General features: G+C 35.8%; 2 protein-coding genes and 1 long non-coding RNA gene across 10 annotated transcripts in view; 1 reads left to right on the plus strand and 2 right to left on the minus strand.

The window, feature by feature from the left end:
• The window catches only part of LOC127509446 (Fc receptor-like protein 5), a 111683-nt gene that overhangs the window by 13593 nt on the left and 76074 nt on the right, over positions 1–22016 (minus strand). For 4 of the 5 annotated variants that reach the window (XM_051888166.1, XM_051888164.1, XM_051888165.1 and 1 more), the window contains 3 exons: positions 1664–1834; positions 1274–1558; positions 715–957 (listed from right to left, as the gene is read on the minus strand). In XM_051888166.1, coding sequence (XP_051744126.1) covers positions 715–957; positions 1274–1558; positions 1664–1834 — 699 coding nt within the window. The remainder of the gene's footprint in view (positions 1–714; positions 958–1273; positions 1559–1663; positions 1835–22016) is intronic. The other variant, XM_051888161.1, reaches the window with a different exon arrangement.
• Positions 6171–11180, minus strand: LOC127509491 (uncharacterized). Its single transcript, XR_007929252.1, has 3 exons — positions 11139–11180; positions 7230–7449; positions 6171–6282 (listed from the first exon to the last, which is right to left on the minus strand). It is a non-coding gene; the product is annotated as an uncharacterized LOC127509491 (long non-coding RNA).
• LOC127509462 (butyrophilin subfamily 1 member A1-like) overlaps positions 14514–22016 on the plus strand; it is a 42239-nt gene continuing 34736 nt past the window's right edge. The window contains exons 1-2 of one of the 4 annotated variants that reach the window (XM_051888221.1): positions 14514–14561; positions 14656–14731. In XM_051888221.1, coding sequence (XP_051744181.1) covers positions 14674–14731 — 58 coding nt within the window. In that variant the 5' untranslated portion in view covers positions 14514–14561; positions 14656–14673. The remainder of the gene's footprint in view (positions 14562–14655; positions 14732–22016) is intronic. The other 3 variants (XM_051888224.1, XM_051888220.1, XM_051888222.1) reach the window with 3 other exon arrangements.

Raw genomic sequence — 22016 nt, forward strand, 5'->3', positions numbered from 1 at the left:
AGGCCTTAAAATTATAAGTTATAAAGGCAGGAAATTATTTGATTTGTTTAACCATTAATATTTTGTTTAACCCCCAACAGTGTATATGTATTTATACAACAGTTCATTCTGGTTCTTTAATCTGATTGGCTGAGAGCCTTTTCCAGATATTCTACCAGTATCACCATGGGAACCGTTTCACTGTTTGTATCACTGCAGCTTTTCTCACAGCGAGTGTCATGATGGACGAGCAAAAACACAATAATTTTACAAACACTACTGTTGTTGTGTCACAGAATGTAGTTTTTAGGAGAGAATGAAGATATTTAGAACTGAAATATGTGACTTATAAACATAGTGTCTATTTGACAACTTGTTTAGATGAATTTAAAGATGTAAAATGCAAATAAATACATAAAATTCAGTAATAAAAATCATTGAGATACATCATGACTACTTTTTAGGGTGTTATTTGGTGAAAAATCCAAAAATCCAGCAAATTTTGTGACTTGGTTTGAAGATCATGTGAGAATTTTGGTTAAAAAAAAAAAGTATCTTAATGTGAAGAAGCAAATCAGTCATTAATAACATGATAAACTTGTGTGTGTTTATGAAGAGATGATCAAACTCACCTGATACTGTCAGTGTAACTGCATCACTGCACTTTATCATGAACTATATCTGAACGAGGGCATATGAAGACATAAATCAGCTCACAGTTTCATTGACTCTCACCTCTGACTGAGATCCAGCTCTTGGGCGACTCTCCTTCCTCTGGGTGTTTGCAGTAGTAGAAACCCTCATGTGACTTTGAGACAGTAGAGATGATCATCTCTGTAGTTTGATTCTGGATGAGTGATCCATCTTTATAGAAATCAGCTCTGAGGATTGATGGGGGTGGAAACTGATATAAACAGCGTAGAGTCAGAGTATCTCCTTCAGTCACAGGATGAACAGGACTCTCCAGAATCACACCAGCTACAGAAACACAGGAAACATGTGCTGATTGCATAAAGAGTAAGATTATATATATATATATATATATATATTATTATATATATATATATATATATATATTATTTTATATATATATATATATTTTTTTTTTTTCTTTTTTTTTCTTTTTTTTTTTTCTGACAAAACGGGATTTTTTATTACAACTTGTGCATTAAGTTTTTGTTTGTTTGTTTTGTTTTTTGCCCATTGATGCTTCCTGTTCTTGTTAAATCAACCTGCTTCATGCATTGACTGTAAACTGCCAGTGAAATGAATAAATACAGAAACACAGACTCACAGTGTACAGTGATATTAACAGGATGATATTTCTCTCCAGATTCAGACTGACACCAGTACACTCCAGTGTCTGATGTGATGGTGGAGCTGATTTTACATGTAGATCCTGTTTGTGATCCCCGGTGTAATGATGAACAATCTTCCAGCCACGGCCAACTGTCTGTGTATCTTCTGACTGTCCATTCATGAGAGTTACTCTGGTCCTCACAGCTCAGAGAGAGAAAGACTAATGAGAAGTGTTGAGTTCTGTTGGGACTGATGATCAGAGAGACTCGAGGAGAAACACCTGACAAGACAATTACAGCAAAATAAAAAAAAAAAGATCAGATTTGAGCATAACAATTTTCTTTATTAAAGTTTAACCAATCATTTAAGTTCTGCATGAACTCACCAGTGACCCACAGTGGTTGTCTGTTGCTGTATGTTGTTGTATAGGCTGGTTTTTCTCTCTCTGCTCCACACACATAAACTCCAGTGTGATTTACAGCAGCAGAACTGACAGTGTATTTTCCTCCAGCTCCTCTGCTGCTGTCTGAGAGCAGCTGATAACGATTGCTGCTCCCTGTAAAATAAGAGAATGTGTAGATTTCACCTTAAAGTGGAACTTCGCCGATTTCAACCTGCTTTGAATTGTTACAATGTTGGTAGTACACACTGTAAGAAAAAAAAAAAAATCCTAATTTTACGAAAATAACTAAATTTTTTACAGTTGTTTTCTATTATTTTAAATTATATTTAAAACTCTGTAAAATTACAAACAATATCTGTAAATTAACAACTTGACTATTATTTTAAGTATTATATAATTAATGACAAATTACAGTAAATCACATCTATGGAAAAGTACTGTATTATTTATACAGTATTTTTTTCTGTTTTCATAAATTACATACAAATTCACATAAAATTACATGAATAATCATAATCTGTAATTAAACATGTAGCTCATTTTATTAAAGGTTGATATCATACTAACAATTTAACATTCTTCTTTGTAATTTTAAAGTAAATCTTATTTGGTTTTATATTTAGTTGTATTTTTACATTCAAACTCTGTAATTCTGGATACAAATATAGGAAACTATGTATAGCAAACTAAATATCAAACAATGCATAGTCTGTTTTGAAGAGATCAGCTGCTCTGCTCTCCCAGTTTAAACTTTCAGGCCTTTGCACACACACCAGTTGATCCAAAATGTCTTTACAAAGGAAATTGTCAATAGAGATGAGAAAATCAAACATATACTTTACAAGCTCAAACTCCCAAAAAAAAACACCCATCAACTTTCACAAACACACTCATGGCATTCTGCCATTTTAAAGTATTATATGTTATCTGATCAGAATATGCATTTGTTATTTGGAGTGTGTAAGAGAAACCGTATACTGAGACATTTGAAACTAGAAAAAGCAGAACATGGAGAAAATGGTCTGAAAGTACTGGAATGCATCCCAGCATGCAATGTGTGGAAAACAAACATTCAAATATGGAAAATTTATAATCCTCAGTTTGTCAGATGTGCAGGTCTGTATTAAGGAAACACGTTGCTGTGAGGTGACAGTATTAACCACTGACTCATCATGCTGCTGCAAACACTACAGTGTTATAATGAATGACAAAACGTTCATTATTGAAGTTCTCAATTATTGTTGAATTAGTCTGACAGCATTTCAACATTTTCAATGTTAATATATCTGCCTAGCACAGTACGCCGTTAAATATTGTGAAATAATATGGTCATATCGCCCACCCCTAGTGTCAGTTAGTTTTAAGATCAAACTTATCATAAAAAGTAAAGGAACTTAGGAGTGAGTAATCTGAGAACAGTCGTGTACACTCGTTCGACAGAGACGACATGAAACCACCATTCTCATGAATCTAAAGAACAGACCTAGTGCAAACCATGATTTTGGATCTACTTTGATCTTTGGATCTAGTTTTTTTATGGAGCTGATGAGTAAATTTTTGCAAACCCATGTCTCTGTCAGTAAGTTAATAATTAATATTGTATTATTAAACAAATTAATATTCATTTGTGTGCGTGCATGTGTATCCTCATGATCCAGAAGTTTTTTGGAATGAATGCTCTTCAAAGGAAGTGAGTATTCATGCCATATTAACATTAATACTGTAAATCAGGGTCTCAAACTCAAATTGGCCGGGGGCCGTTGCTGTGATTGACACCTCATAGGAGGGCCATTTTAACATTCAAGCACAAGAAGGCGCATTTTCATTATTTCTCATTTACTTCAAATTTCATTGCTAAAATATTTTTGCCATACTTAACAAAAAATGTAAACAGCAGTGTCTCTATCATTGTTAAATACAGTATTAGTTTTTAACAGTTAGTGCAAATATTTTCCCTTACTTTATTTTAGCTTAAATAACATCAAAATCTGGCACTGAACAAATGCAATCCCTGAATACATTTCTACACTATTCTATTTCTTGGCAGATACCTGGCAGCACTTCTGCTCACACAGCTGAGCCACATTTGTCCAAGATGCCGTTTGAGCATCGGTAACGTTTATTGGTAGCATCGGACGTGTTTCGGTGGTTTAAATCAAGTCGCGAGCGCTTTTACTGTAATTTAGACGCGCGCTCATAATAGAAGCAATGTGCATGCGGTGCGGCGCGCTCGTTTTTTCCAGGTGCGCATATGCCGCCGCGAGATGAAAACATCTCAACTTTTTTCAGAATGCTGCAAGTGCACCGCAGGTCATGTGACAAGGACCAACCAATCAGCTTCGGAAAAGCTCATGGAAAGCTCAGCCGAACAGCTGATCATAGCTGTACAGGGCGGGTTTTTATTTCTCATCTCCATAAATATATCTAGTAGTAGAGCTAATGCAAGGACTAGAAATCAATTAATCATTTGCTGATACTTCCTCGTCATCGTGGAGAGTGCAGTTCATGGTTGCATAGCAACAACAGACACCACGGGAGCGAAAGCGCATTGGAAAGAAGGAGAAAGCGGCACGGCCCCGCTTTCCACACGTTTCACACGTTTTTAGATGCGATACTTGAACAGCGACTTTTTCTTTGCATATCAGAAGGTAGCGTTTCCATTAAACTCTGTAAATTGGCAGTTTGAGACCACTGCTGTAAAAGATACTGTGCCCTTATGTGTGAGGAAATGCGTTTAACACAGGCAAACTCTGCACCAAGACACCACTCTTGTTCAAACTTACCTTCTTGAGTTTAATTAAAGAGATAGTTCACCCAAAAATGAAAATTCTGTCATTAATTACTCACCCTCATGTTGTTCCACACCTGTAAGACCTTCATTCATCTTCATAACACAAATTAAGATATTTTTGATGAAATCTGAAAGCTTTCTTAACCATCCATAGGCAGCAATGTTAATTGCAACTTTCAAGGCCCAGAAAGGTAGTTAGGACGTCGTTAAGATAGTCCATGTGACTGCAGTGGTTCAACCTTAATGTTATGAAGCGTCAAGAATACTTTTTGTGCACAAAAACAAACAAAAATAACGACTTTAATTAACAATCTCTTCTCTTCCATATCATTCTATTACGCTATTCACATAGTAAACACAGAGCTGCGCTTCCGAGTTCTACGTCAGAACGCTGGCTCACTATTGGTCGGCTCCTGCATCAGCATCACACGTGTCGTGGTGCTCATGTGAACAGTGTCGGCCAATCAGCATCGGCCGGTGTTCTGACGTAGAATTCAGAAGTGCTGCAGTGTGTTTACTACACAAATAGCATAGTAGAATGATATGGAAGAGAAGAGATTGTTGAATAAAGTCGTTATTTTTGTTTGTTTTTGTGCACAAAAAGTATTCTCGTCGCTTCATAACATTAACTACTGTAGTCACATGGACTATTTTAACGATGTCTTTACTTTCTTTCAGGGCCTTGAAAGTGGACGTTGTGTTGCTGTCTATGGAGGGATCAGAAAGCTATATTTTAATTATTTTAATTTGTGTTCTGAAGATGAATGAAGGTCTTACAGGTGTGGAACGACATGAGGGTGAGTACTTAATGACAGAAATTTCAATTTTTGGGTGAACGAACCCTTTAAAGCTGTTCATCAAACCACTCAATTCATATGGATTAGTTTTACGATCTCTTTATGAACTTTTTAAGCGTCAAAGTGTCAGTTGCATAGCTATCAATGAAGGGACAGAATTCTCTCAGATTTTATCAAAAAGATCTTCATTTGTGTTCCAAAGATGAACGAAGGTCTTACAGGTTTGTAATGACATGAGGGTGAATAATTAATGACAGAATGTTCATTTTTGGGTGAACTATCCTTTTTAAAGCATAGCTCACCCAAAATGAAAACTCCCTCTTCATTTTCTCACCCTCATCTCTTTTAAAACTTGTATGACTTACTTACTTCTGTGAAACAATATTTTGAAGAATGTTGGTAACCAAACAACACTGGACCAAATTTTATGGACAAAAATCACCAAGAAATTGACCTTTTTTTTAACAAGTTTTTTTTTTTTGTTTACAGTGTATGTAAGAGTTTACTCATTCTCTGTGTTTCCTGGACAGAGTTATTCATATTTATTTGTCATCAAAAGTCCACCGGATGATGGTTTTACATATGAGACTTTTGACATCACCAAGGTTTTGTGAAATCTACAGAGTATACTTCTACATTTTTGTATCCTCTTCCATGGACAGTCGGATCAACAGAGGTTTATTATCACTGAAAATTGTAACTCACTCCTGCTAAACTTTACTCTTTGAATTCTTGCACCCGGGAACAATACAAGTCTACAAACCCTGTCTCTATTGTTTAGATTTAGAAATATTAATATTTCAGACTTTCAAACTAATTCAGATGATACAACATGAAGTACATTACTAACCTGATGAGAGAGTTACAGTGAACCAGCTGAATGTCCAGCTTGTAGAGGAGCCGTTAACCTCACAGGTCAGAGTCACTGGATCTCCTTCAGTCAACCACTTCTGAGGAGAAACACTTAACTGGACTTTATCTGAAATAGAAAAATGAAAGGTGCAAAGATCACCCTATGTGGGGTTCAAACCCACATCCTTTAGGTTAGAAGCTCTGAGCTCAAAACAGGGTTTCACACCACCTTCATCTACACCAGCAGTCAAAGAGACACACAGTATCAGATACCAAAGTGTTGAAAATTGTTGTTGAAGTTCAAAGAACTGTGGTGTCTGTAGAGTTACTAATATTCAAGACAAAGTAAATGTCAAAAGATAACAAATTTTGGCCATGCAATACTTCTGAAGAAATTGGCATTTTTGTGAGTGAATGTTTTTGGTGTTTTTGTCACACCTCAGAACTGTCTGTGTGGTTTTACTAGTTCACAACACATAAATCATCTATATAACTTGTTTAAAAAGCTGTATTTATAATCATGATACTCTTTTTCACTGCTGAGCCTGGATTTATGAAAATCGTCTTAAAAAAGATTTCCAAGAAGTTCGTAAGAATGTTCCTTTGGGGATTTAAGACAGGTTGGAGGTTATCCTAACTTTAAGAAGTTATTTATGATTATTTTTAAGAACATTCTTTTCAGGAATATGAATACTCTCTCTCCTCTCCACCTATAGCTGGTGTGTGGTGAACCACTGGTGCTGTTATTCTGTGGCTGCCATCGCATCATTCATGTGGATGCTGAACACTGGTGCTGGTTGAGGAGAAACTCCCTGATATGATTGTAAAGCACTTTGGATGTACAGTAGAACATAGTAAAGTGCTATAAATGACTCATTCATTCATTCTTCTTAAATTTTGTCTTAAGATAAAAGACAAGAACATTCTTAAAAAAAACTTTTGGGAATAAAAATATTCTTATCTTTTTTTTTTTTTTCTTCATAAGTTAGAAAATAAGAAAATAGCAGTGAAGAAGAATTTTATTCTTCAGATTGTTTTGTGAATCCGGCCGCTGGTTTGTAACAGAATCACCCAATTGTGATGAAATTTATGAATCAAATTCACTCACCTTCAGCGTGTCCAGAATGGATGTTTGAAATCAGCACTAAAAATACAAAGTAAAAAATAAAATAAAACTCATGAAAGATTGTTTATTTTTCAATGTTCTTGGTAAAGATGAATAGCTGATCCATTGGTTATCCTGAGAGAGTTTCTGTGGGATCTTATTTCCAAAGTTCATCCCGTGAGTTAACCGGCTGTGTTTCTCTTATGGGCTCCTGTGACGTCTTCTGCACGGTGTTAAAATAACAACGCTCAGTGTTCATATGGGAACCACCAGCAGGATGGTATAAGTAACACCAAAGCAGTGTTGGAGTTAATTAGGTACTTTACGTTGTTAATTAATTGATGATTGTTTGATTATTGAAACACCTGATGATAACGAGCACAATCACTGAAGGAAAGAGAAACACAAAAACTACATCTGACTTCCAGCCACAGCCTTAAGCCCGGGATACACTGCAAGATTTTTGCAATCCTTTAAGATCATTACAAATCACATTGTGCGACATGGATCCAATTGAACTCGGGCACGACATGCATGTAAACTGTATGATGATGACACCTATTGACTCGTAGGCTACGATGCAAGTTTCTATTGAAGAATAAAACGTCATCAGCATGTGCTAGTGGGTTAACAAAAATACCATGTTGAATCACACTTTGGCAGTTGTAATGTTTATGTGTGTTGAAAATAAAAAGGAAGTGGCGAAAGAAGAAGGGAAAAGAGCTTGAGGTAAGCAGTTTTAAGTTTCAGCGCCATGCCGCTTTGATTTCATGTCGCATTTTTATTGGCTGGTCAGTAGACGTAGGTCGTAGCAGCAAACACACTGCGATGATCAAGCTGAATTTCTGACACTGTCAGAAAATTATCGTACGCTATCTTTGGTCACAAAACCGGGAAAATGGCCATCTTTGAACCTCTCTCACTGTACAACATAGGACCACCGATTAAGAGCCACGATCACACAAATCGCCATGATTGTTTCACGATGGGAATCTTTTGTCTGGGACAGCCAGAAATCGTGCACTGTATCCCGGGCTTTAGATGAAATCAACTGAAAGACATTAAATCTTTCTTATTACAAACCAGACTGACTTTATTTCTGTCATTTGTCTACAGTTTTTTTGAGAATTAACAGGTTTAGATGTTGATGTTTCATAGAAAATATTTGGTTACCATTATGGTGATCAGTATTTCCTTTAGTTGGGCAGATAGAGTTGATTTGTATGTTTGTCGATTTTGTAACAGTGTTTATGGAAACATAATTCGTTACATAGAAGGCTACTAACAAGAGCAATCAGGTGATTGTTCTCAATAAAAAAAAAACTGATTGTCTAGTACTGTTGTTGACAGTTGTTTTATTATTTATACAACTATTATTTTTACAAAATTACTTATACAACATTACCTTCATGCCACAAATCAGACCATTTGAATTTTTAAGCACATAGTGGAAAAAAAAATTGGACACACTCCCAGACATCAAGAACCAGCATATGTTTCTCATCAATGGTGACATGCTTCATGTTGCAATGCATGCTGGGAGCCACCATAGTATAAAACTCATGACTCCCAGCATGCATTGCAGCATGAAGCATGTCACCGTTGATGAGAAACATATGAAGAGTTTGGTTCCAAAACACGATAAACGCCATTTTAAAAAAAAAAATTTGAGTTCTTGCCAAAATCAGTATTGTATCTGGTCGGTATTGAAAAGTCAATTTTTAGTTTTACTCAAAATGCAATATCCGCCATGTTATCCTGTTATGTTTTCTCCCTATCTTTCCAAACCGCGACAAACGCCAGTCCCCCTTCTTTACAGAATGTGATACATCCTTAACCAATCACAGCGCACCATTCCACGCACTGTAAACAGTAATGGCAGCGCTAGTTGTCCTTATCTACTTTGTACTTTGTGATCAACAAAAACAGAAAAATGAATAATTTTGACAGCATTGATGAACATGTGGTGGTTTCTGTGGTGCAGAAGAAACGTAAGTCATCGAAATCTAATCATTTACGTGAGGAGATTAAGAAGATGAGGCACTCGGGAGGAGAAAAAATGCCGGCTGTTGCTTGTTCTCACACGACAGCATCAAACTTCTGTCGTGGTCCCCAAAACTAAATCATGAACAGTTTTTAAAAGCCGTTTAACCAAGACTGATTAATTCTCGAATCTGGCATTGCTAGTTTTGATTCTAAACATCTGATAGAACAAAAACAAAAACATAACATGATTACTATTTGAATGTTTGCAGTATAGCGACGCCCCTGGGTAGTTGCAGTCATTCCCAATGTACTCGGCAAATGTGTTGTTTTTATTTTAACCGTGCGGTGGCGCCAGATACTCTTTAATCTGTAATTGTTTTTTTATTAATGTGAATATTATTAACAATCCATTTATAACATTAACAAGATGACCCGTTCAATTCATTTTGGGAGTGATGACTGAATGTATTTTTAGTCCAGTGCCTGTATATAAGATTAGTATTGACCAAGTTCAGATGCTGTCATATAACTTACTTTGTTGTGTATTTTCAACAGTTTCAATATGAAAAATAACTTTTATATTAATTCAATGGATTAATTGCATTTAAAAAAAATTTTTTTTATTGCATTTTGGGTAAAAATAATCTGTTTTTATAATAAATCTTTGAAAATCAAAATCTGGATTTGAATGTTTAATGTTATTATAACCTAAAGATGCTATGTGAAAGTTTGAAGCAGAAAATAGCGGTTTTCATCTTGAACACTTTCTTGGTAAAGAAAACACATTTTTACTCAAATTAATCAAAATGGATTTATAGCATTTTTCCTCCCCATAATGTGTTTAAAAATTAAAACTCAAAATGTCTGATCTGTGGCATGATGGTACTGTTGGTGCTAATAACTTAATAATGAACAACCACTTTCAGTCAGTGACAGGACTAGACAATCAGTTTTCTTCTTGATGGTGTAAACCATATCACCTGATTGCTCTTGTTCGTGGTCTCCTTTACAACAAATGATGTGCTTTCTATAAACACTGTTACAAATTACATCTGACAAACTTATCATAAAAACCAAGAGTAAAACTGCCCAAACTAAAAGAAACACTGATCACCATAATGATAACCAAACATTTTTAATGAAACATCAATGTCTAAACCTGTTAATTCTCAAAAACAACTGTAGATGAATGACAGAAATAACATCAGTCTGGTTTGTAATAAGAGAGATGTAACGTATTTTCAGTTGATTTCATCTAAGGCTGCGGCTTTAGATTTAACATCGAGGAATTTACTGTGCAGACTGTCCACCCAAAGTGACAGCTCAGCCAAATACAGGAAAATCTGACAAATATTCAACATGGAGCTGACCAACTTTGTATTATACTTTAGGCATTTTATAAATGCATATTCTTCCTTTGCTTGTGAAACACCATAATTTCACTCTCACATGTTCCTCAGCTTCACAACACAGAAATGTTTATTTTATCATCACAGCAGAGAGAACCTGAAACTAATTAAGAAACTTGAAGACAACAGTCTGATTTAAAGTCTGATTAAAGATAAACTCTTACTAACTGCATACTAGTGAACATCTACTGAAGACTAACTAGTGAATATCTACTTCATGGACAGCAAACTACAAAACAAACCAACAGAACTGATTCAACAAACACTATTACAAAGAGTGACTGAAGAAACAGACTGACCCAAACACAACAGAGTTCATTTCTCTTTCACAAACAGCTCTAACTGCACACTTCCTCTCGTCTTTCACTCATATATCATGAACTAGAGCTGGATCTGAAACACTGAGAGCAGCATGAAAAACAAGAAAAGAAAAATCCAAGAACACTAAATAATCACTTGAACCTGTTCAATCTATTCATAATATGATCAGTTAACATCCACTGAAAATAATACTCACAGAGCACAAGAGGAAGTTGAGTGAGCTCCATACTGACTGAATAATGACAGACGGTTAAAGACACAGACTGAGTTAAAGCCTCAAGACTTCCTGAAACCTACAGTCAGATCTTTAGGAACATAATGACAGATTAAATACATACAAATGTACCTCATGTGTTACAGAAAACCTTCTGATAATGTTGATAATCTTGTAACATGTTTTCAAAAAATGTCACAAAAGTTTATAGTGAAATGTTGTCAGGACTCATTCAGAATCAAACTGAAGAGCAGCAGTTCGCCATTTTGAGAATTAATATTCTTTTGTGTTTAATGGAGAAGGAAAAGGAATCAATACTTTGAAGTATCTGTATTATAATAATGGTATTAGATGTATTTATAACTGTCACAGTTTTGTTCAGTTTGTATGAGTTTTCATGTTTTCATTGCCTTTCTGTTTAAGTTGCTGTGTTTATTCACTCATTGTCTGGTCACGTTTCCTCATAGCGATTGTTTCTTTTACTTATCTTGTTTGTATTGCCTTCTAAGTAGACTATTAAAGACGTTATACCTGATCTTTATCTTCATCATGTGTTCCTTGCAACCGTTGGTGACAATAACTTTATAAGTTAAGAAGCAGAAACTGGTGAAGGACTGCTGTTTCTCCACACTGGTTAAAACCACTGAGCTGAAAGAGAACAAACCAAACCACAACTATGAGCTCATCTCTATCTATTTCTATTCTGTCCTCTGACAACAAGGGTGTCGAGTTTGGCGCTGATATATTTGTACTTGTGAACAGTTTAATATTCATACACCAAGACGTAACAATTTTTATGCCTGTTCCTCTTAATATAAGATTAATGTATAATGTAATATAAATTCAGCTACTGAGCGATTCATAATAACAGTTTTGTCATTCATTTGGAAATCAGTCTGCATTTGTTGCACTACATGATTTTGATTCACCAAAAAGAACTGACTTTTTGACATTTTTTGGGGAATCAGACTTCACTGTTCGACTGAATAATGACACAGTCAGTGGAAACTGTATCTCAGGAAAATCACAATTTTTAGCTTTTTTTTTCTCAGGAAAAACAAAAACAAAAAACATATGTAGGCTACATCAGGTATCAGAGTCAATATTTGTATTTCACATTAACAAAAAATGTCTGACTAAAGCGCTGTAGCTACATGGCACAGTTACAAACAGTTAAAAGCTGAGGAGATTGAGTTTTTAGCTAAGATTTGAGCTCGCTTAGCCAAAGCATAGAGCGTAAGATGGGCATAATATGATCCTTTGTGTGATTGCCTATGAGCAGACAAGCAGGCATATTTTGGACCATTTGAAGGCGAGAGATGGACGAGAGAGGATACCCATAGAACTGAATTGCAATAGTCCAGCCATGACGAAATAAAAGCGTGGATAACAATTTCAAAGTGTTACATAACTACACATCTAGGGCTGGGGAGCCAGTAACAAGATAAGAAAATATATAACTAATGAAAAAAAAACTTGGAAAGAGAACCAGGGCAATCCAACCTCCAGTCCCAGAGTCAGCACAAACACCAATTCAAATTAATATCTTTTAATTTGAAAAGATAAAGAATGATAAACAGAAACAGTAAACTCAGTTTTAGTATTAACAAACATGTGGGGAACAAAGACTTCAGGAGAGAGCTAGGCCAAAATAACAAACAGAACCAAACTAACTAACCCAAGAATATTTATAAATTACCCAGAAAAAAAATAATCCAAAAATAAAGTACATACAACTTCCTTCTCTTCCTGTCTGCCCATAACCGGAAGAAAAAGAGAAGTACAAACAAAAATGGCACCCTCCCCCTACATTCCCTTCAAAAAGAACATAAAATGCTAACAAACATACGTAACATAAGACATAAAAATAATCAAAAGATGTTAAGCAACTTCAGTTCTATTACTGTTAAAGAACACAACAAAATCCTGAGTTCACTTACTCAGAAATAAATCAACACAATCAAACAACAAATGAATCTGGGAAACAGAAGGAAGTGTTTGCCTTGGAGGAAGGAATTATCTCTCTCTTCTCCATAGATCCAGCACTTCTTATTTCTACTCCTTCCCATCATCATCCAATCACCCCAGGCATCACCAGACTGAACACAGCTGATTGGAGCACCTATCTCGTGACGAGAGAGAGAGAGAGAGAGAGAGAGAGAGAGAGAGAGAAAGAGAGAGAGAGAGAGAGAGAGAGAGAGAGAGAGAGAGAGAGAGAGAGAGAGAGGAGAAAAAAGAGAGCAAACAAGGCCACATCCAACACACACGTACACAATTATAAAACATAATGAATACGTCCTCAGACGTAACACAAAGCTCTTCCTATATAAGTAGGGTTTGACATTGTCTAGTCAGGGAAGATGATTAAAGCTAGAGCTAACAGTAGCGTTAATTTACGTGTCTAGCTTAAGGCTACTATCAAGATAAAATCATAAATTGTTGGTGTCTAAGGAAAAATAAGGAGTAAGAATACCTACAGTAGGTCAATAACATATAGATCCTTTTTCTTGTTTGGCCCAAACAGAATAATTTGGGTTTTATCGTGATTTAGGTATGGAAGAGACCGGGGTGTTTCCTCTCATTCACAGACCAGGGTGTTTCCAGGGATGCAGCTTCTCCTCAAAAAAAGAAAATCCTGTTGTCACTGGCATGCAATGAATTGGGCTAGGCTGTCCCAAATGGCATGTCTGTTAAATCCACGAGACCATAGGGTGTCCCATTTGTCAATTTTAGGTTTCAGAAAGGTGCTTACAAACGCCCCCTTTGCAGTCGATATGCACCCTTGATGCGCACTTTTGCCGAGCTCGCACAAAACGGAGCTCCGCGGCAGACTTCTTCCCGACAATCAAAGAGGCGTTACGTCACAAAAGTGCGGACTCGTGGGAAGACCACAAGTCTTCGAATTGGGACAGCCTTTGCCACGTCGCAATTGGCCTTCGAATGTGGCCTTCGAAGGATTCAGTCCCTGAATTGGGACACAGCTAATGACTGAGGGAGTGTAGCTGCGTCTCATTTTGGAGGCGTCCTCCGGAGGTCGTATTTGTAGGCTGCATATGTCATAAAGGATGTCCTATTTAAGAAAAGTAACCATAATAAAATTGATTGTTATTCCTCGTAAGGAGTAAAATACCATCATTTCTTTCTTACTTTGCAATCTAACGGTTACTTTCGTTAAATGAGACGCCTCGATGACGTATGTGGTCGACAAATACGACCTCCAGAGGACACAGCCTCCGAAATGAGACGCAGCTTGTGTGTGCTTTATATAGTGCTGGTGATGGGAAATGCAGTCTGTGACAAATATGTTGTGCAGTTCTACTGGAAGACATGAAACAGAAAGTGATTGTTTTCATGAAACAGGAAGTGACTGTAGATGTGTGTGAAATTTATTTGGTAAGCTTATGTGTAAGTATTCTGAAGCAAAACACATGCATGTTAACTTTATGTGAGTTTCTGATTATAATACATATTTTCTCTTTTTTCATATTTTTCTTCTTAGCATCTGTGTCCTTCAGAGATGAAGTTCATTTGTTTGATGCTGCTGATTATTAGTAGAATTACAGGTTCAAGATCAGGTAATGATTTACTCCTTATAAAGAGCTGCGTTTTAAAGAGATGAAGTTTGTGTTCTTTGTAAAAGAAAGGGTGGAGGAATATGTAAAAGTTATACAAGGAATAATGTACAGTAAGCTAGACATTGTCTGACTAAAGTGGTTTATTTTGAAATGACCAACTCACTGTACATTATCCCACTAATTACATGCTACTTTCCAAATAAACAAATAATTTGACTTGAAATATTGATCTTACTAAAATATTACAGCAATGGTTGTTACAATTGATTGAGTTCAGTTCATAGAGAGAGAGAGCAATCAGTTTTCCAGGGAGATGTGTAATAATAATTAATAAATCCTTGCTGTTTTATATGTGAAAACATGTGGAATGAAAAAGAAAAAAATTACAAACACACGGAGAGAAACAGCTTTTGTTTCTGCTCTGACAGCTGCAAGACTGGCCGAACACTGTGAGTGTGTGTTAGAAATCAGGAATGGTGAGAGTAGGTTTGGAGTTGACAAATTCAGATAAATCCAACCTGTTTTAGATCAGGATCAACTGTTGCACAACGCTCGATATAAACTTTTTCTGTCAACTCAGGTTTAATCCAGAGTTTGCAAAGCGCGTGCATCTGAAAGTGTGACACGTGCGGCAAACAGCCAATCACACGGAACAAGGAGAACGTCAGTTTGATTCACTCCTCGCGAGAGAGCCGCGCAATTCATGTCTCTTCCGACGATTAAGAGATTGTTATGAAAAATATGAAATAAAACGCATTAACAAAGCAGGAATAAACACTGATGCAGTGAAAGTTTGAGAAGGCAGCTGAAAGAAAATATCTGACTATATCCATGCATGTGAATCAAACAAATAGACCAAATAATTAATATAGATTCACAAAGAGCTCAAAAGAATACATGTAAGCTTAATCTGTTTAAAAGCTTTATATAGTATGCATGTATTATATTTATTTTAACTTAAAAGCAAAGTTTAATATTGTCAATTAATATAATAGGCCTAATTATATGAATATGCCATGAATTATTCCTAATTTTAATTTACTTAATATAAATATAATGAATAATTAACAGCAAATGTTAAGCAATTTTGTCAAAACAGTGTTGCTGTCCTTTTGTTATCAGGTAGTGATTTTTCTTTTCTTTCTAACATTGTTTCAGTATTAAAAGATATATGGGAAGCTGTAGGGAGAGGGTGCCACTTTTTCTTTTGTAATACGTTTATCCCTGTTTTTGGTTAGTCAGGGAGTGGAGGGAAGCTTATGATGTTTAATTCTTTTCGTTTAAATATGTTAATATGGCCCTCAACCTAAAATGAGTTTGACACTCCTGGAAAAATCCATTATTGAGAGTGTAGGAAACTTTTTCCTCGTTGAAGCAGAGACCAGGAGACGTTGCGATATCTTTCAAGCAGAAGTTACTCTTTATTGAGAAACGCGCTGTGCGTCGCTGTAGTTATCCAAGTCTAACTATAGCAGTAATACTTTGTAGTTTATATACATTCAAGGGGGAGGGATACATACAGTAGAGGTGGAGACAATCTAAACAAAGCATGGAAATGCAGTGCAGGAATCAGCCCGTTCCCGGCATTTCCCCATCCCTGATCTAATCAGCATAACAGTGTCATTCAAATGCATTGGTGCTAATCCAATCAGTCTGACAGTATCGCCCATACCTTCACATTATCATAGAGACAAAGGCAGAGCTGTGTCTTGAGCTTGTCATGCCAAATGGTCAGGAAGTGCATAAAGACACCTGGGCTGTCTGACTTGATTTTCTTAGAAAGTCATCCTTTTTACCTCAAAATGCTAAATACAATGTACTTCATATGATGTTATGTCAGGACGTAGGATCAGCAGATCTTAAACAGATTCTTAAATTTGTAATCCCACAGTCCCCCCTTTGAGAGTTCTAATAACTCTCACATAATACAAATTTAAACCTTCTTAAATCCCTTCTATAACCTATGTTTGTTAACATAAGTCCCATCTTCCAGTCATGCAACTTGTAAAAGTTACAGGCACATACAGCTTATTCTGTGTCGTGTTCAACATTTACATAAGTGTTGTTGTTTTTTTACTTAAGGAAACTGTTGACACACATATACAACACAGGGTGGTAACATGTTGTATAAACTACATGATGACACAGAAAACCATGTAGCCTAAGCGTGGATGTCTTAAACAAGGTCCAACAAGGTTCTGTAACTCTCAGAACTCCTTCTCTCAATTCACGTCATCATCTTTACCTTAAAATGCTAAATACAATGTACTTCACCTTAGTATTTCATGTGATGTTATGTCAAGATGTAGGATCAGCAGATCTTAAACAGGTTCTTAAATTTGTAATCCCACAATAATGAGCAGAATCACTGGAGGAAAGAGAAACACAAGAACTACAACTGACTTCCAGCCACAGCCTTAGATGAAATCAACTGAAAAGACATTAAATCTCTCTTATTACAATCTAGACTGTCATCTACAGTTCTTTTTGAGAATTAACAGAGGTTTAGTCAACGTTTTATTGAAAATGTTTGGTCACCATTATGTGGATCGGTGTTTCGTTTAGTTGGACGGTTTGACACTTTGGTTTTTTAATGTCAGTTTGTGGTTTTTTGTGACGGTGTTTACCAAAATACATTTGTAATACATTGTGAGAAAACATTTTTTAGATGCACTCAGATATCAAGAATCAGCATATGAATCTCAACAATGATACTTCATGCTGCAATGCATGCTGGGAGACTTGAGTTTATTACTATGGTGGCTCCCAGCATGCATTGTGGCATGAAGTATGAAGCTGATTCTTGATGTCTGTCTGAATGACACATCATTTTTATATAAATATAGATTTTTGTCATCATAAAATAAAAACAATTGACTAATCTCATCATTGACCAAAAGAGGTTATTTGTTGTTAATACATTTAGATTTTTAAAAGCATTATGGGGAAATTACATGTACCAAATTTCATTTTTAATACATTGTGAGAAAACTTTTTTAGACACACTCAGACATCATGAATCAACATATGAATGTCTAATGAAATTTCTCCATAATGCTTTAAAAAATCAAAATTCAGAAAGTCTGATCTGTGGCAAGAAGGAGAAAAATTATTAACAACAAACAACGTCTTTTGGTCAATGATGAGATTAGTCAATCTTTTTTCCTTATGATGATGAAAGCTATATCACCTGATCATCTTTATGGTTTCCTTTGTAACAAAGTATGTGTTTTAATAAACACTGTTATAAAAACCACAAACTGACATAAACATTTCAGGTCAGAAGTCAGATTGGGATCAGAACATTCATCTATATAAATAAAGGTGACTTGACTTGAATTATCAGTGTTCAGAACTGACACTCAGAGGCTGTGTTCCAAATCACACCCTATACCCTCATTCACTATTCCCTACACTACTTTATTGATATGGTGAAGATAAAAGGCATTAAATCTCTTAAGATCTCAGCAGAGGACAATTAAACAAACTGCATTAACAGCTTCACGTATTACTAATTAGTTTGACTTTCTGTCAGTCATCTAAAGAAGTTCTCATTGAGAATTATCAGAGGTTTAGATGTTGACATTTTAGTGAAAATAATAGATTTGTTTTAAGTAACCATTGTGGTAAACAGTGTTTGCTTTTTTGGGCTCTTGACCCTTGACTTTTCAACATCATTTTGTCTTTGGCTGATTGTGTGTTTTTAAAGCACATTTGTCAAGAAAAGCCAAGAGAAAATAGCCAAGCCAAGGTAATTGAGAATGAATGAGGGGAAGTCACATGAGAGGAGGCAGTGCCTCCATCACGCTTTGATTGGATATGATCGACTGGTCATGATTGGTTGGCATGATAAATCCCGCCCCTTGTTTTTGTGAGCATTCTCATCAGCCTGAATGAAGATGCTAGGCTTGTTTGAGATGCATCAGCGCTGCACAGACCGATCAGCGTATGACATAAAAGTACTGTGAGAGTGATCAGAGAGAATACGACTCCTTATGCTTTTGAATCGTTCTCGCAGTACTTTGACGTCATACACCGATCGGTCTGTGCAGCGCTGCTTCAAGTCGAACAAGCCTATTGATGCCATTAATGGGAAGACTAATTAAAAAGTAAGTTTCACCGCTTTATGTCACATCAAATTAAAACTTGAAATGGCCTGAAAACTTGATGACTGTGGGGGGTTTTAGTGAGCAATCAGCTTGGGGAAATAAAAGGTACATCTTCGTGTCTGTGACCAGTTTGTACAAGCTTGAGCTCACAAATAATACATATTGTTTAAATTGTTACTGCTTTTAGTTATTATTTTGGAATAAATGTAAAAATACGTAAAACACTAACTTGATGAAATGTATTCTTGGTTTTAATAAATAAAACATTACATAAGTCTAGCTATTGCAAAAAAAAAATTGAGGACTTTGCCTCCTCATTTTAAAACACCACCGCACACCACTGGGTTGTAACACCTTTTGGTTCAGCAGCTGTAACTCTCTGAAGTTTTGATTTAGAGCACTCAAACTTTTATACAAAGTACACACATTTCTTTACTACAAAAGGCACCAATTCAAAACTCTGCAGGATTTACTACCAGGTAGGATGTAACAATTAAACAAAAAAAAGCAAAAACACCATGATAATTCAACCAATAATTCAAAAACAGGTTTATTGAAACAATCCAAAGGAATAATCCCAAACAATCTCTCTCTCTGTGACTGACCATAATTCACTTTCTGTTTGACTCAGGAGTGTGTGCATGTGTGTAAATTAATCTACAAGAAAACTTCATTAACAGTATTTATGCTTAACATACACTCCACTCCCGTGTACCTGTGGAAAGAACATGTAGGTCTAAGAAGAAAACAGTCATGTTTATGTGTGAATATTGTCAGTCAGAGTCACAGTGGTGACAAATTAATGTGGTTCACCCTGGAGTTCAGGTTTGGGGGGCCAGAAACTGCACAATACACATTTTACCCACACTTCCTTTGGCTTTGAGTTGCCAAATGGCTTCATACAGACAACACAGAAGTTTTCGCTATCTGAGGTCTCAGAAACTTCACCACTGGGTTTTAACATTTTCTCCTCAACTGATCTGACAGACCTGCCCTTCTTTGAAACCACATCAGTTCCTGTTTTAAACACTGACAGGCACAGCTCTATCTGTCTGGAATGAGTCTACTGGAGGCAAGATGAAGATGAACCCTATTGCAGTTTATTACAAAAAGTGAAATCAATACAAGAAAACAGAACAATGACTTGAACATGAACCAAAACAGAACTCACCAACAGCAGGTTACATGAACAACGCTAGGCAAAAGAAACAATGAAAACATGAGGGCTATATATACACATGAACTAATGACTAACATGAAACACCTGAACACAATGAACCAAAGAACGTGACACATTAATCAAGGGAACCAATCAGAACATGACACATGAGACTAGGGAAGCACATGACAAAACCAGGAAACAAAGGAGCCATGAAGATGGAACAAAACCCAAAACAGATGTGACATTTCCCGCTCTAAGGGCAACTCCAGACGCCCTAACCGAACATAACAGCCGAACATAAACCAGAACACAGATGTCCAGGAGGAAGGATGGAGAGCAGGGTAGAGAAGGGGAACCGGAGCTGGATCATGGCATGGTGGCGGGCCTTAGATTATCTGCTTTCCCTTAATGGATAAATTATAATTTTTTGAGAAGAAAATGGTTAGAAAAGACATAATTATCATTGATGGTCATGACATGTACCCTAAATTGTAGAAAGACTCATTTAACTGAGAGACTGAGAGTGAAAGAGGAAGAGAGAGAAACTGGTGTGAAGAGAAGCTCATGTCAGTAGATCTTGTTTTCAGACCATTTTCTAAAAGATTTCTCAGAACTATCAACACTTTTCTTGTGTTTCACGACTCTCAACACATATTCAGCACTTGACACACCATGTATTCATGTTTACTAGCGTTAAAAACCATCACAATGTCAAACAATTAGCAGTTCTCATGTGAACACTAGTATGCAAAGTTTCACACGCCAGTCAGAACCACAGGACATATTATGAATTCTGAAAAGAAAAGAAGAAATGCATGTTCAAGAATTGTTGGAAATTGTATAGTTATATTATTTTTCTCTCCGTACTAACTGTAATCATTTCTGTAGATTACAGTAGTTTATGCTGCAAAGTCCAAACTATTGAGAGATTAAAACTTGATTCATTACAGTCAGAGGTCATGATTCTTCTGCTTTTATGTGACAGCAGAATATTTTAAAAAGGCTGTTTCTTTATTAAAAAAGTAATCAAACGGTTAAAATATTAAATGTTACAGCAATACAAGTCAGAAGAATTACACTAAAATAAGGAATATATTATAAATGACTGTGTGTTCATGTGGTTAAACATGTGAAACATGCAAATATCACACAAGCCTTACATTGTAAAGGATGGCAATGTATTATATAAAGCAGAACAAAATAAAAATATTAAACTTTCACTAATAATACTGAAATACAGAATACATAGAAATACACTGTAAAACTGTGAAAAAATGGCCAAATTCTAACAGTAAAACAGTAATATACCATAGAAAACAATGCATTTCTGAGTAACATTTGCTGCGTTTACACTTGGCATTAACATGCAATCACCATGATCCGATCAAGCAGATCGGATCATTTGCCAATCAGGACACGGCGTGTTTACATTTGTTCACATTAAGTGGCCTCTGTATCTGGATAACCGATCGGATTTATCTTTCCCGCACAATATTTAAATTAGGCGCGTTCAAAAGGCTGTAGCTTCAAATGGCTTCATAGAGTAAAACAACTTTCACTTTGCCGGTTACACTTTTCAATACTTGTGCACTAATATGCATTAATTCATACTTAACTAATGCTCAGATAATCATGACTTAATGTATGACTCATGAAGAACTAAACCATTAATTAATGATTACTGCATCAGCAACTAATAAAGAATCTATATGATTAATAGATTAAGTAATATATAAATTGTTATTAATTAAATGTGTCATATGTATTAATTCCTTAATAACAAATTTTATTAACTAATAGTGTAAATGAATGTGTTAATTACCACAATGGTTTGAAACCATGTATTTCAACTTCAAATTATCTGCATTAATTAATCATTAGCTAATGATTTGCAAATGTATCATTATGTTATGAGTTTACTTATTGAGGCACATGAGTATTTTGACATTTACACTAAGCCATGGATTTCAATTTCCAACTATCTGCAACCGTGATTCCACCTTGTTGTTCATGG

This window comes from Ctenopharyngodon idella, chromosome 3 (genome assembly GCF_019924925.1).
Source record: "Ctenopharyngodon idella isolate HZGC_01 chromosome 3, HZGC01, whole genome shotgun sequence".
Taxonomy (NCBI): Eukaryota; Metazoa; Chordata; class Actinopteri; order Cypriniformes; family Xenocyprididae; genus Ctenopharyngodon; species Ctenopharyngodon idella.